This window comes from Eucalyptus grandis, chromosome 3, assembly GCF_016545825.1.
Source record: "Eucalyptus grandis isolate ANBG69807.140 chromosome 3, ASM1654582v1, whole genome shotgun sequence".
Lineage (NCBI taxonomy): Eukaryota > Viridiplantae > Streptophyta > Magnoliopsida > Myrtales > Myrtaceae > Eucalyptus > Eucalyptus grandis.
In genome coordinates, this window is record NC_052614.1 from 23,959,864 (window position 1) to 23,975,439 (window position 15,576).

Sequence of the window (15,576 nt, forward strand, 5' to 3'; positions counted from 1 at the left end):
TATTGGTACTAATTTAGTCTATCCAACTAATTTAGGTTGGAAATTGCAGACATGGGGGCCAATGATCCTATGTGGCATAGTTAGCCATGGACAAATTTATAAATTTTTAATATTTTTTCATAATTTTTATTATTATTTTTCTCCCTTTTTTTCTTTCTTTTTCTCAGTTTCTTTACCCTTGCCTGGTTTGGGTGAGGGCCCCGTGCCCTTGTGAGCCACAAGTAAGAGCCGCTGCACCCTCATCGGCCACGGGCGAAGGTGTCAGCCCTCACCTAGATCCAAGTGAGGGCCAAAACCCTAGCTTGTTGGCCGTGAGGGCCTTCACGCCTCGCCCAAATCCATGCAAGGGCCATGATGGCCTTGCTTAAGGCATTGCAACCCTTGCCTACCACAAGCGAGGACCTTTGCGCCCTTCCCTGTGGTCAGCAATGATTGGTTGGTGACCTCGTCGGCCAAAGGGTCAAGAAAAAGTAAAAAAAGAAAGTAAAGAAAAGAGAAAAGTAATAAACAATTCTGAAAAATATAAAAATTTATAAATTTTGTTCATATTGGTACCGATCGTGTCACGTAGAATCGTAAATGCTCATGTCGGTAATTTCATACCTAAATTATTCGGATAAATTGAAGTAATACCAATGCGAAAATATTTAAATTTAAATTGGTTTAATTGAAATATTTATAACTGAATTGATACTAATACAATATGTTTATAATTTTTTTGGTATTTTGCTGGGAACAAAGGTAAGTATTGCGTTTTGCAATCCAAGCAATGGATTATTTCCACCGTCCAAGTTTTGATTTGCATCTTATTTGCTCTACGAAGTGAATGTAATATCTTGTGAGTCGTGGATTTATATGCTTCAAGCAAGATTTCTTTATATTTCGTTGGGCTCAATATTTCAAGCTTTGTGTTTTGTTTCTCTCGTCATAAATCAAATCCCAGAAAATATTCTTCTCATTTTTCTCGTTTGGTCCTTCTCAAAACCTTTTTTTAAAAAGTGAAAAAAAAAAATATTCTCATGATCAATAGATTGGACATGAATTCTGTAATAGATTTACGTTTCTCAACATCGAGATTCATTTACCACAATTCAACTTGACCATCACCATTGCCACGACCATCTTGTTACCGTTGCTATAGACATTTAAAATTTTGGTAATTTGGAAACATTTCAATGTCACCTCCTTCTATAATTCGCACGGTGTCATGTGACTAAGGGATACTAGGTCTACAAATCAATTATATGACATTGTGTGATGCATATATCGACTTAGCAGGAACTTTTTTAAATTCCACCTCCTCATGTCAGACACGCATGGCTACTGTACTATGCTATTATATGTGGTTAGTCATCTCTATCAATATGACGTGATGTCTATTTTAATCATCAAAAGTCATCTTTATGCTTATGTAGATCTTTTTTTTCCCCTACCCAAGTTGGAATATGGGAAGTGACACTTGAGAAACCCATCCTCTGGGGTCTTCTCCTTCCCCGGTTTCTTCTTCCCTAAACCTTTTAAGGACAGACAAATTGCTGGACTAAAGTAACTTTGCCCATTATAAATAGTGCAATAAATATATTTTATAATTAAATCACGCCCCAATGAATAGACTTTTACTTTTTTAACTGCAGGGGAAATAGAATAGAGCTTGCAAATTGTACCAGTGCAAGAAAAGCCGGGGATGAAGGGAAGGATGCTTAATGTTTACTCTCTCTCTCTCTCTCCCCTAGTGTAATAATTATCTCATGTCCTTCCTCTATAAATGCCCATAATCGTCGATCTGCATGACCACGCAAGAGTTTCACAAAAGTTACTGGTTTAATTAAATGCATGATTATTTAATTCCTTATGCAACCTATAATGATTCAATAATAAATTAGTTACTTTAATTGGATGGCAAAATGAAATACTTGACATTGCTTTCCTTTTTTCACCTCAATATGATTTTTTTTTCTAGAAAGCAGACATCTTTAAAAAAAAAAACATTATGCTATTCTTATAGAATTAATACCTTGAAAAACCCTAAATCGGTACATTTGTGACAAATTTACTCAAAACTGGTACACTTATGATAAATTTACCCTCTATTAGTTTTCATTAAATTTTACTGTCAAATTATTAAATTAAATGACACGTAACAGTTAACTAATATACCAATTTGCGATTTTACGCTCCGTTTGTTACAGTTTATAATTTTTGTGATTTTTTTTGTGATATTAATTCAATTTAGTGGAGTATATATTTGTCACAAATTTACTAGTTTAGAATTGTTTGCGATCGAATAAATTAGTTTGGGGTAAATTTGTCATAAATGTACTAGTTTAAAGTTTTTTTTATGGTTAATCGGGGTAAATTTGTCATGGGTGTACCAATTTGAGGTTTTTCATGGTCAAAAAAATAGTTTTGAGTAAATTTATCGCATGTATATCAATTTGGAGTTTTTCAGGGTATTAACCCATTCTTATAAAATAGTTTATTCAAAATCTAGCAAGAGCAAATGAGAGAACATGAGGATAGTCGTTGCACTATAAAGACAATAAAAGAATTTGGCCAAATGCACTTTTCAGTTGAAAGGGTAGTTAATTCTTTTTTTAACTTTACCAATTTGTCATATCACTTTAGCCAATTTTACATTTTTTTTAAGGTAAATTGTATTGCTGTATTAAAGTCATATGCAGATGATGGAAAAATCTAAAAGTGAAACAAAACGATGATTTTGCTTATACTATACTCGATCTCGAGCACATGTGCACGGTTGTTTTTGTGCTTTTGTGCTTTTGAAATTTGCTATGAATGTCAAGACCCAGGAAAAATGCGTACATGAATGTGAATAATCAAATTGAGCAATGCACAAATTGTGAAAGCTTTTCAAATAGTAAATTGTAATTCAAAGTTTAATAAAAAATATTATGAAGTAAGGGTACCTTTTTGATAGTCCGAATTTGAGTCCAGATAAGATAACAAAATATTTTATCTAGTACTCGGCGATGTCTTCTGGATCAGAAAAACTTGAGTAAGAAATTCGGGCTTAAAGGGTGGGATAGACCCAAATTGAATAAAAAAAAGTTAAGGAAAAAATATATAACAACTTCCTTGCAACGATGGAGTGATGGAGTCCGACTTCACCAGCCACCGTGTAAGGACCACTGCCGCAACAGCCTATCACTCCCAATTACTGTGCAGGACCATCGCCATAATAGCCTATCAATCTCGATAGTGTGCAATTATCATTGTCTCCAACCAATATCGATTGTCATCGCCATCTAATTGATTATCCTTTGACGACTGTTGAACCAGTTTGGCTATTGTTGATGAACGATCGAAATCGATGAATTGCCCTAAAAAGTTGTCTTTGAAAAAGGAGAAATAAACCAAAACACGTGAAGTTTTGAGTGTTCATGTGTTGGTCTTGAACAGTGGTCACCTAATTTTGTCATGATACTTTGATGTCCAATCTTGTCCTCTACTTAGATTTGAGACTCTATGCTGACAATTGGAAGATTTTAAAGGAAGAGGAGGAAGAGGAGTTCCCGCAAAAATTATGATCACTCAAAATGGTGTTAGCCATGTGAAATTATGTCAACAAGATGCTACCCTGGATTTGGAAAGTTTTACATTTGTGAGCAAGTGAGATTTTTGAATCCTATCGTATATTGCACTAAACATGAGAAATAATTTTCTACAATCCAGAGGATACCTAAAGTCCCACCTTATCTTATCCTATCTCAATCGAAATTCGGGTGAGCAAACGCAGCCTAAGAGGTTGGCAGCATCGTGTCATTAGCACAAATTATGGGTAGCTAGCGAACATCATAGTCAAAATTCAAAAGGTAAATGTCACAAAAAACCCCAACAATGCGACTTGAGACATTTACCTTGCATTTTTTTTTATGTTGAAATCTCAAACTATACATATTGTCATACATTTACCTTAATTTTTTTTTGTGATATTAAAAACCTCAAATTTGTTACTCTATAACACATTCACCCTTTATCAAGATTTTGTTAGATGATATTTTTAGCAAAGATAATGTTATTTTTAATTCACTTAAGTCACATAGGCACTACATTACATCATTTATTTACTAAAATCCATATAGACGGAGTATTAATGGTGCTTATGGTAAATGTGTCACAATAGATATAATTTAGGGTGAGTTTTCAAATTGGGATAAGCGCTGCAAAAGTCATAAAATTTGTCACGAAAATGTAATTGAGTCTTAAAACTTTCAAAAAGTACAATTGAGTCCTAAAACTTATCAAATTGTTTCAATCGAGTCCTAACGTTAACGGCGTCGATTTTTTAACGAAAAATGCTGATGTGGCATTTAAAATGAATTTTATTTTTCATGTGGATTTTTTAATTTTTATTTAAATTAGATTTAAAAATTAAAAAAAGTGAAAGTTTATTTAAAAAAACAGTTCAAAAAAAAATGATAGCCTCGTCGGAGATGGCGGTGGCAGTAGGTGAGGAGCTGTTTTATCTTCTTCTTTTTATTTTTTCAACAATTTTAAAAAATAGTTTTTTTCTTTTTAGTTTTTAAGTCTATCTTTTTAAAAATTGAATAAAAAATAATTAAAAAAGCCATCTTAAAAAGAAAAATTATTTAAAGAGCCACGTCAACGCCATGTCAGTATTTTCCATTAAAATGATTAATGTGTTAACTTTAAGCACTCGATTGAAATAATTCGACAAATTTTTAACTTGATTGTACTTTTTACAAATTTTAGGACTTAATTATATTTAACGAAAGTAGATGGTGGCTTTTGCCAATGAAGAACGAAGAGATAAACTCAAACCGTGAAAAGAAAGGTAGAAACAAAAACAAACCGAGATAAACGAACAGAACGAAAGCAATCCCATTGCCTGTCTTCATTAATTTTAGCAATTCCTCTGTATTCTGACAAAAACCTGCAATTTTTCCTTCAGACCCCCAAAAACATCAACTTTTTTTCCCTCCCTGATTTCCCTCTCTTTCTTCCTTTTCCTTTTCCATCCATTTCGTTCAGATCTTTTCACGAACTACAGTCTTGAACGATTATTGCGAGATTCAAATCGAAGATCTCCCCCACATGAAACTGAGGAATCCGTAGTTTTTTAAGGTAACCCAAATCTCCTCGTGATCCCATCATCGCATGCTCCCCCTCCTCCTCTCTCTCTCTCTCTCTCTCTCTCTCTTCTCCCTTTCGGGCAGCGATTCCTGGTCCTTTCTTGCAGTTCGGGAGCTTTAATGTCTCTCTCTCTCTCTCTCCATGTCTCTTGCTCAAACGCATGCACGAGGATGAAGCATTCATCGCTTGAATAGGTCTCTGTTTTCTTCATCTCTCTCTCTCTTTCTCTTTCTCTCTCACCATATATAGATACCCACTTTTTCTTTCGTTCAGTTTCGTGCCCCAGTGAGGTTTTTTAGCTGCCTTTTTCTCTTTTTCCCAAGGAGGGAAGTGCTTGATTTTGATTTTCTCCACAACCCAACTCTCAGTTCCTTCAGGCATTGGAAACTTGCTCCCCAGTTTCCCCAATGTCGCTCCCAATCCATCGTCCCTGGAGTGGTTAGGGTTTTGTGCCGCTTCTTTTGGGCCTCAGTGTTCGTTTTTGAACTTAAAGGAACGATCTTTAATGCTTTTGGTTCGGACCCTCTTTCTCGATTGATCTTTGGCTCCGTCCTTTTGGGCTCCCCTTCACAATGCTCAAGCAAATTCTCAGTAAAATCCCCAGGAGGACGCCCAGATTGGACTCGGGCGAGTTGATTCAGCCCGCTTCGGGCTCTCCCGATGGCGCTCAGAAATCAGGCGGCGGCGGTGGCGGCAGCAATTCGTCGTCTGCTCGATCTGGCGGGCTGAGGCGCGCCTCCTCAGTGGTCTTCCCCGCGAGCGTGATTGCCGGGATCGAGCCTTTAGTGCCGTTCAAGGATGTCCCGGCATCCGAAAAGATGAATCTCTTAGTGAGTAAACTGAGCCTTTGCTGTGTGACATTCGATTTCACGGACCCGGGGAAGAATACCATGGAGAAAGATGTTAAGAGGCAAATCCTGATGGAGATTTTGGATTTCGTAGCATCTGGATCGGTCAGGTTTGCCGAATCTGCGGTTCTAGCAATGTGCAGGATGTGTGCTATTAATTTGTTCCGGGTGTTTCCACCTAGTTATCGGTCCAATTCGACTGGTAGTGGTGGCGAGAACGACCACGATGATCCAAAGTTTGATCCTGCTTGGTCACATTTGCAGGCGGTGTATGACATACTGCTTAAGTTCGTTACCTCGTCTTGTCTGGATATTAAAGTCGCTAAGAAGTATATTGACCATGCTTTCATATTGAGATTGCTTGATTTGTTTGATTCTGAGGATCCTAGAGAAAGGGAGTGTTTGAAGACTGTAATGCATAGAATTTATGGGAAATTTATGGTTCATAGGCCTTTCATAAGGAAGTCCATAAGCACTATATTCTACAGGTTCGTGTCTGAGAATGAGAAGCATAATGGGATATCTGAATTATTAGAGATTTTCGGAAGTGTTATCAGTGGATTTGCGTTGCCTTTAAAAGAGGAGCACAAGATCTTCTTTTCAAGGGTTGTAATTCCTCTGCACAAGCCTAAGTCATTGGGTGCGTACTTTCAACAGCTATCATATTGTATAATGCAATTTATAGAGAAGGAGCCCAGGTTAGCCAGTGTTGTGATAAAGGGGTTATTGAAGTATTGGCCAATAACTAATAGCCAGAAGGAAGTGATGTTCTTGGGTGAGATAGAAGAGATCCTGGAAATGATTAACACAGTAGAGTTTGAGAAGGTCATGGTCCCACTTTTCCTGCGGATCAGTTGTTGCATCAACAGCTTCCACTTCCAGGTAATTGAGTTGACCTTTTGAATTTCCTTTCCTGTTTTTTCCTTTGGTAAAGTGGAATTTTGGAAATTATTGTTTATTAGCTGGTTTGTTTCTCAGCTTCATGTTTTCTTGGGCTTTACCATTTTGTCTAGTGTTTTTTTTCTTAAGACAGTTCTGTCTAATTTTACCTTTCCATTACTTCTTCTGGGTTTTCCGCTCATCACGATAATCGTTCAATCAATAGCTGTATTTGCATGACCATTTGGCTTGTGAGTCTGGATCTGTTGTAAACAGAATTTCTTGGCCCTCTTTATTCTTTTATTTATTTATTTATTTTTGGAGTGGCCAGTTTGATGGTAGAGGTTGGAGAACATTGATTTATGTTGGGAAAAATTCTATCAATTTGAAATTCTATGTGCTTTGTTGAATTGATTTCACGCTGCATCTTACAGAAGCTGCTGGGATGGAAATGCTCCTAACTCCAGAAAATTTGCTCATATTATGAATTTTTTAACACTGGAGTTAGGTGGCAATCAGTTTCTAAAGGTTAAAAGTAACTTAGGGGAATTATAATGGCCTTGTGTGATCAAGAGAGGATATTTATTGCATGTTATGTATAGCCTAGTACTTCTGTGTATGCCTGCTTATGTAAAATGGAGAGTTTGAAAGAGAGAACATGGCAGGAGGACAGGTAGACATTCAGAACTTTCATTAATATTTGCTCATGTAGCATTCGGAACCTTCTGCTGCAGGCTCTTTAAATTAAATGGTTCGATGAAGTATTGCATTTGGCTATGGTTTTCACGTGGGGATTTGTGAGGTCAGAAAAAGAAGTTAAATGATGGTTAGATGATCAGCTGCACCGCAGAGACATGAACAAGAGAAGTGTTTGCTAGTGGAATTGCATATTTTGCTTTGGTCCTAATATTATTGCCTTCACCACTCCTGCTTGAAATGATGTGGCGAGATGCCTCATGCGTGCCTAGGGAATACAAAGAACATGCTATATTTAATATGACAGACTTTACATGTCAGTGTTTATTTGGGAAGTATTGCCTGCTGAAGAAGTTATTCATGGTTTGTCATGATCCTATTGGAAGCCATTGGAATGAGAAGAGAGGAACAGAATAAGGACAGGATTAGCAGCTGAAAAAAGAGACAAGAAAATTAGAGAGAATAATGAGGAAGTTGTATTCACCATGAGTCTGATTACATCCTTTCTCCAGTGAGCATATAAGCTCCTAAATTAGGGTAAAATTAGTTAAACACATGAAAGCTGCTAATTGACTCGTGGAATGCCATAAAGCAGAGATTGCCTATGATTGCTTAGCTTCTATCAGAACTAAGTTCACAAGCCATGCGTCATTTGTCCTTCTAGTCAGCATATACATCATCTATCCCCTACAAGTTCACTCATGAGCAACAAAAGTAGCTCTATTTTGCATTAATATGAGCTGTTCTATCTGTTAAGGTAAGTGTTCCAGTTTTCAAGATGGGATTGCCATGTTAGCATGGCAATTTCTTAAAATCCTTCGCAGTTCACTTCTTCTTCTCTAGTGAGATCGTAGTCCCCCCACCCCCCCCCGGCCTTGAGCAGTATACGACCATGGAAGCCAACCTTAGGGTGCTATGTTTACCGTCTCTAGTCTTTTATTCTGTCTCATGTCATCACATTACCCAAACCTTTTGGGCATGTTAATTCATGTGGGAATTGAAAAACAGACGCTTACCCAAATCTTTTGACCTTGACACAATTCCTTTGAAGAAGTGTTAAAACTCTTTAATGGCTGATGGTTGTTTGTTTTCACTTTTTAATCTCTCTTTCGTGGAGGAAGGGGCGGTGAGCGGTATACAACTGTTACATTTGTCCGCATTATGTCGCAGGGTTTGCTCCATTAGCTCTAGGATATATATTGACTTGTCATTTATAAAAGGAGGACATCCATTGACTTGTCGATTTCTGCGGGGATGAGACTTTGATCACATCTGCTACTTTCTATATCAGTTGCTTAAAACATAGGTGAGCTGCTTTCCTTCCTGCAGTTCATCACACGTTAAAAGGCCAAGGGATTTCTTCTTTCGGTCGGTGTGATCCTTTGTTCTTCGGATAGCTCGCCCAAATGATGTAGAGTAATGCGGCGCTTTTCTTAAAAGCTTCATTGGTCGTGTAGCTTGTAACTATCCATGTGGTGTCCTATCTTGGTGTACTTTTCATCTTAAATCAGACACTGGATACATCTTTGTCTAAACTCAAAGATGATGTCCTAAGTTGCTTCAGCTTGTGGCTTTTGAATTGAGGCTTCATTTTCCTTTCAGGTGGCTGAGAGGGCCCTTTTCTTATGGAACAATGAGCAAATCGTGGGCTTGATATTGCAAAACAGGCGCCTGATCATGCCCATTGTGTTCCAGGCCCTAGAGAAGAACACCCGGGGCCACTGGAACCCAGCGGTGCTCAATCTGACCATCAGTGTGAAAAGGATGTTCTCGGAGATGGACGAGGAGCTGTTCTTGTCCTGCCTAGCTCAGTCCCAGGAAGAAGAAGAAAGGCTAAGGCAAGCGGTGGAGAAGCGGAACGAGGCATGGAAGAGATTAGAAACTGCGGCGAGTCACCAGCCGGTAGGTCGAAATATCGCCATCCTCGTTAGTCCCTTAGCAACCTCAATCGCTTGCTAAACTGCGTCTTGAGAGTTTTTTTCGTTTTTGGTCGCTCCCCGGCTTCGATGTACCTGAAGTTACCGAAAAGGGGAGAGAGTTAATTAGGCAAGGGCTGTGTTTTTGGTGCTTCTGTATTTCTCCTTTTTTCTTGGGAAGGATCTTCTAACAGGCGATGCGGCAATCTGCCCCGTGCAATGTGTGCCGGGTGCGCAGATGTTCGTTTCTCTTAAGAAAAGAATGTGGAAGCGCCGTGCTGCGGCTTGTTTATTTGTATGCTGGTGCCTTCACAGCTCATTTGCTTTCGCCGCACGAGCGCCGCCGCCCTCCTCACTGCTCGAAATCCTCCTCGACGTAGTCTAATCGGACCGGTGGGAGATGTGTGGGAGCAGACACCAGGATAGGTTTTCGAGTCTATATATGGAGAGAGCCCGGCTCGCGGTCCGTTTTCATGATCGATTCGCGTCGGCGGCTCGAGTCGGACTTCGTGTGATGTACAGTTTATAGTGAAGCCTGATTTCAGCTATAGGGTCATGATGTTGTTGCACCTGTCGTATGAAACTAGGCGCGTCCGGATCGAGTACGAGCTCTTCCCTTGTCTTTCAAGGTTCCAAAAGCTGCATAAAACGATAGGTTCGGAATCGACTGCAGTCCTTAGAGATCGCCGTGGTTGCATTTGGAATTGGCTTTGAGAAGGGTTTTTGGGCTTCCAAGGATCTTTAGGCCAAATATTGGGTGTTTGGTTTTATCTTTCAAACCCACGTTGTGGCAAAGGGGGCCCGTTTAGTTCAAGTTTAGAGAAATGGTCGCGTGTGGCTGAGCGTCACCCATCGCGAAGCTTGGCTGACTCTCAGGCAGGAGAAGAAGAAGATGAGTCAGCCGCATCACCCATCGCGAAGCTCGGCCGACTCTCAGGCGGGGGAAGAAGAAGATGAATAGCGACTCGGTGAACACTAAAATCACGTTTTCAAAATGTCAATGCTCAAAATAGCCCCTTCCTAGTATTGGAATGTTAACATTGGACAAATGAGCTTTAAAAAATACATGCCAAACACAAAATATTTTACCAAGGGCTTTGGGGGAAAGCCAAACCTGGCTTTGGGGGAAAGCCGAACCAGACAGGTTTGCAGGCTTGATAATTTCGTTATTTGGTAATAATTTTAATTAGTTCCAAATTTAGGCAATGTGGCTAATGAGTTAGGGAATTTATTTGCATGGATGAGGATATAATTTAAGGCTTGATTGTACTTTTTCAAAAAATTTAGTTGCATGGTTACTGATTATATTCTATGTAAAATGTTTTTTTTTCTTTAGGCCGTCCGATGTAAAATTTTTAGGAGCTCTAGAGTGATTTTATTTATTGAATTTATGAGTATAGTATTCCTTGATATAAATAAAAATGTATTTCTCTTCTGTAATAATAATCACATGATATAAAAGAACTCGAAAAAGGACCGCGGCGCAATCCAGCGGACAGCGACGCCGCGAGGAAAATGGCCGTCCTCCTCCGCTGCTCCGCCGCCGGCGCCGGCGCCGTTCGGCGCCTTTTCCTCCCCGGACTCCTCACTTCGCCGCCGCCGCCGCCGCCGGAAACGCTCTCGGAATCCATTCCCGACCCGACCCCTCCCCCTCCGGCGGTGGACCGCGGCCGGGCCCTCCGCCGAACGGCCCGCGCCGCCGCACCTAATCCCCGTCCCGCCTCCGCCCGCTAGCCCCAGCCCCCACCGCGCTCGCGCCCTCGAGTTCTCCCAGGACGCCTTCGACGCCATCTCCGACCTGTTCGCGAACCCCGGCCTCGCCGCCGGCCCCGCCCTCGACGCCGCGCTCGACGAAGCCGGGATCGAACCTCGGAACGAGCTGATGGACGCGGTGTTCGCTCGCTTCGACTCGTCGCCGAAGCTGCTGTTCGGCCTGTTCCGCTGGGCGGAGAAGAAGCCGGAGTTCCGGCCGTCCGCCGGGCTGTTCAACGCGATGATCAACGCGCTCGGGAAGGCGAGGGACTTCGATTCCGCTTGGGAGCTGATCAACGGTCGTCTCCAGGGCGATGGGGAGTCGTCTACGCTGGTTTCGGCGGATACTTTCGCGATAATGATCAGACGGTGTGCTCGAGCAGGTACGCGGTCCCTGGTCCGAGATGGAGGTGTCGCCTTGCTGAATTTTGCATACGGATGAATTTCGGATAAGAAGCAGACCGCATTTTCAATTATAAGTTTTCCTGAAAATGTAAACTTCCACGAAGATTTGAAATTTGGGTAGTTTTGGAAGTTAGGCATTGTGGCAAATGAGTGCTTTTGCTGGCAGAAGATTTGTGATGTTTTGCTCTTTTCCAGTTTGTGTTGTTTACTTCAACTCTTTATTCGTGTCTGAAAGCCTGAATTCTGTTAGCGAGCTTTTGCTAGACGCGTGTGCGAAAGAAAAAGAATTTAGTTCTCGCTGTGTACTTTGAACTAATATCTGATCATCTCAAATGCTGTATTCTTATGAGCGGTACGATTTTGCAGGTGGGACTCTACCAGCCATTCGAACATTTGAATTTGCCCGTGGTTTGGATCTCATTCAAAATGCTGATTCAGAAATGAAATTGCTTGAGATACTGTTGGACTCCCTTTGTAAAGAAGGGCATGTTAGGGTAGCTTCACAATACTTTTCCGACACGAGAGGATTGAATTCTAATTGGATTCCATCAATTCGTGTATATAATATATTGTTGAATGGATGGCTTAGATCTAAGAATCTGGAGTGTGCTGAAGCATTTTGGGCAGAGATGAAGAGGGAAAGTGTGAAGCCTACGGTTGTAACTTATGGTACCCTTGTGGAAGGATATTGCAGGATGCAGCGGGTTGAAAGGGCAATGGAGTTGATTGACGAAATGAAGAGAGAAGGCATCGAGCCAAACGCAGTTGCGTTTAATCCGATAATTGATGCGTTGGCTGAAGCAGGTAAATTTGAGGAGGCTTTAGGGATGCTAGAACGCTTTTTGGTCTGTGAATCTGTGCCCACTATCTCCACTTACAATTCCTTGATAAAAGGGTTTTGCAAGGCAGGGGATCTTGTTGGTGCGAGTAAGATCATCAAAATGATGATAAGCAGGGCCGTTGTCCCAACCCCTACAACTTATAACTACTTCTTCTGGTACTTCTCCAAATCTGGTAAAATTGAGGAGGGCATGAATCTCTATACCAAGATGATAGAATCTGGCTACACTCCAGATCGCCTCACTTACCATCTTCTGCTAAAATTGTTGTGTGAGGAGGAGAGACTCGAATTGGCAGTGCAGGTTAGCAAGGAAATGAAAACGAGAGGCCTTGACATGGATCTAGCGACTAGCACAATGTTAATTCATCTGCTTTGTAGAATGTACAAATTTGAAGAGGCTGTTCTAGAGTTTGAGGACATGATACGGAGGGGTGTAGTTCCGCAGTACATTACCTTTCAGAGATTAAAGGACGAGTTGCACAAGCGTGGTATGATTGAACTGGTGTGCAAATTGCGTGATTTGATGTCCTCGGTGCCTCATTCTAAGAATATGCCGAATGCGTACTGCAGGCAAGGGGGTTCGTCACGTGTGAGGAGAACGTCGATCATGCAAAAAGCTGAAGCTATGTCTGGTATCCTAAAAGATTGCAACAATCCAAGAAAACTTGTTAAGTGCAGAAGTTCATTAGGCAGCGAGTCAAATTCTAACAAATTGTGAACTAGAGGATGAGTGCTTAAACGAATTTACAGTTGCAAAATAAACTGGTGCTGTGGTGAAGTGATCTTGTTCTTGACTTAGCTTACAATACAGTGACTGAAGATGTCTTCATTAACTTTTCTCTATGAAGTCATTCTCATGCAGTTCTGATAATGAGTCTGTCTCTCCTGCTTTTGTAGTTTCTGAGTTAATGATGTGGTTTCTCAATATTAAATAGCACATATAAAGACAAGTCAGCCACATTTAAGTATGTATGTTATTGAATGTGGGAGGTGAAGATTCATAGTGGCAGGTGGAGGTTAAACAAGAATGATGGTGAGCATTTGGCAGAACTTCTGAGTTTTTGAGCTGCCAGAATACCCTCAGAGTTTTATGCTTGCGCAAAAGCAAAGAACTTGTGGCAGCTATATTCTTCCTTCTTGTTTAGTGAAGCATGGACAGGCGGGCATTTTTACATTGTTAATATACTGGATTACCATAATGCTATGTAAGTTTGTTTCTCCTGCTGCTTGAATTATACGTGTGGTTGTGTGTTATGATTGTTTTGAGTTCACCATTTTCTCTCCTCTCCCCACCCCTCTTCATTTCATTACTTATACCTGTTGACTAGACATTGAGTCATTGTGTCATTGAGTTTTAATTTTGAAATAGGTTATATTGCAGTAGAATGTCCTTGTCTGTTGAATGTCTTCCAGAGATTATTTGTTTGCATTTTCAGTTGGGTACCTTCATGTTGACAATTGGTGCTGTATCACTGTGTTCCGTCTGTAGATGGTGTCATATGTGTCAATTGATTTTTTGGACATATGACATAATACATCCAGAATATTCAATATATAATTATAACTTTGTGAGAGTGAGTTAACATTGTTATTGATTATGTTATTTTAGGGTCAAATGTGGTGTGCTTTCCTAGGTTCAGTCCATCTCAACGAATTTTCAATCCTGCTTGTGTTCAATTCGCATTTTCATGATGCCTCAGAAACTACTGGCCCTTTGAAGTTTCATCTACTGGACATTCAGAATTTGATGTGAGAACTGTCCTACTTGTTGAATTTTACCTTTTCTAAGAATTTCTCCTGTTTTGGAATAGGAAATGAGACATGAATACTATCATGGTTTTTCCTTTTTTAGTGGTCCTGATATGGTTCTTGTTCCTTTCATTTTCTTCTTTATTTCTCCTAGATTGGTCTGACAAGTGTATCTCCATCTTTCCCTGTTCCATTTTCATTATGAAATCTTTATAAGCATGACTATCCGGAATTATGCCCTGAGTGGGCAGTCCTGGAATTATGTCCAAAGTGGGGTGAGATAATTGGTCAATAAGTCAGATTCCTCAATGCACCAATTTGAAAAATCTTAAAATCACATTGGCTATGTTGAGTTAATAATATTTCTGCAGAATTTGCTTGACAGCTTGAATAGCTGCAATTTTTCCTGTATTTTTTCTTTTTTGGCTGAAAGATTTCCCTTTATGCTCCCTGTGTGTGCACTTTCTTGATCCTTCAATAAAGTTCTCCGGTTATAGAAAAAATACATTAAAGCCATGTTGCTGATAGGCCATGCATCATTGCTCGGCCTTGAGCTGAGCCCGAATCAAGGATCTAGTTCTAGGTTATATCTGCACCATATAGTATTTGTAGTGGTCCAAGTGGGGAACTTTATTCTCCAGGTTTGGTGCTATTTGTCTCCGTTGAGGTAGCTACTGGCACTGATGGTTGTTTTTCTTTATTTGGGCTCTCAAACTCAAACCAGGAGCATCCACTGGTTGAACCAGGACAAATTGCATTGCCATCATGCACATCTTCCGCTCCACTTAACTTTTGCAGAATCTCTTTTGGTGGCTCGAGCTCGGTGGTTTCCTGTGTGATTTGCGATGGAGACGTCCGAAGGTGGAGTTACTCTCGGGCAATACACGTGCACAGGAAGTCTCTCAAACAAGATTGGCACAGGTTATGGGAACATTTCACCTTTGTGCACTCCCTGTCCCAGCCAAACATGCTGAAGTTTGAGATGCTCAATAGCCTTGCGATGAACGGCGCTGCTGCATCTCTCAGTCGGTCGAGTGTGCAGTCACTGTCACATATCATCAGGACTAGCTTTCCGATTCACTTAAATTCACATCCCATTTTTGAACCAGCAATTCGGGGACCTTTGCGCCCTGAACATCTTTCCGATAAAGCGAAATCTCGTAGTTTCTCCAATATGGTATTCATCACAATGGTCCATGTCAAGTTGCCAGCGCAGCATCATCACGCTCCTGATGTAAACACGAGCACCGGATGGTGAATCCGATCCCGCACGACTTATTTGCGCGACACAGGTTCCCGGATGGTCCACACAGAGGGGAATTGGAATAGTTTGTGGGGGCGCGAGGGAGTCCATTTGTTGCTTACACGCCTCTGA

General features: G+C 40.6%; 2 protein-coding genes across 2 annotated transcripts; both read left to right on the forward strand.

Moving 5' to 3' along the window:
• The first annotated feature begins 4,905 nt into the window (after positions 1-4,905).
• On the forward strand, positions 4,906-9,773 carry LOC104437079 (serine/threonine protein phosphatase 2A 57 kDa regulatory subunit B' kappa isoform). The gene is made up of 2 exons (XM_010049961.3): positions 4,906-6,845; positions 9,141-9,773. Exons 1-2 carry the CDS (start codon positions 5,688-5,690, stop codon positions 9,495-9,497), a joined length of 1,515 nt encoding a protein of 504 aa, XP_010048263.2. The 5' UTR covers positions 4,906-5,687; the 3' UTR covers positions 9,498-9,773.
• Positions 9,652-14,471, forward strand: LOC104437078 (pentatricopeptide repeat-containing protein At5g11310, mitochondrial). The gene is made up of 4 exons (XM_010049960.3): positions 9,652-9,684; positions 10,917-11,589; positions 11,978-12,940; positions 13,023-14,471. The coding sequence occupies exons 1-4, from the start codon at positions 9,652-9,654 to the stop codon at positions 13,043-13,045; spliced, it is 1,692 nt and encodes a 563-aa protein (XP_010048262.2). The 3' UTR covers positions 13,046-14,471.
• Positions 14,472-15,576: the final 1,105 nt, after the last annotated feature.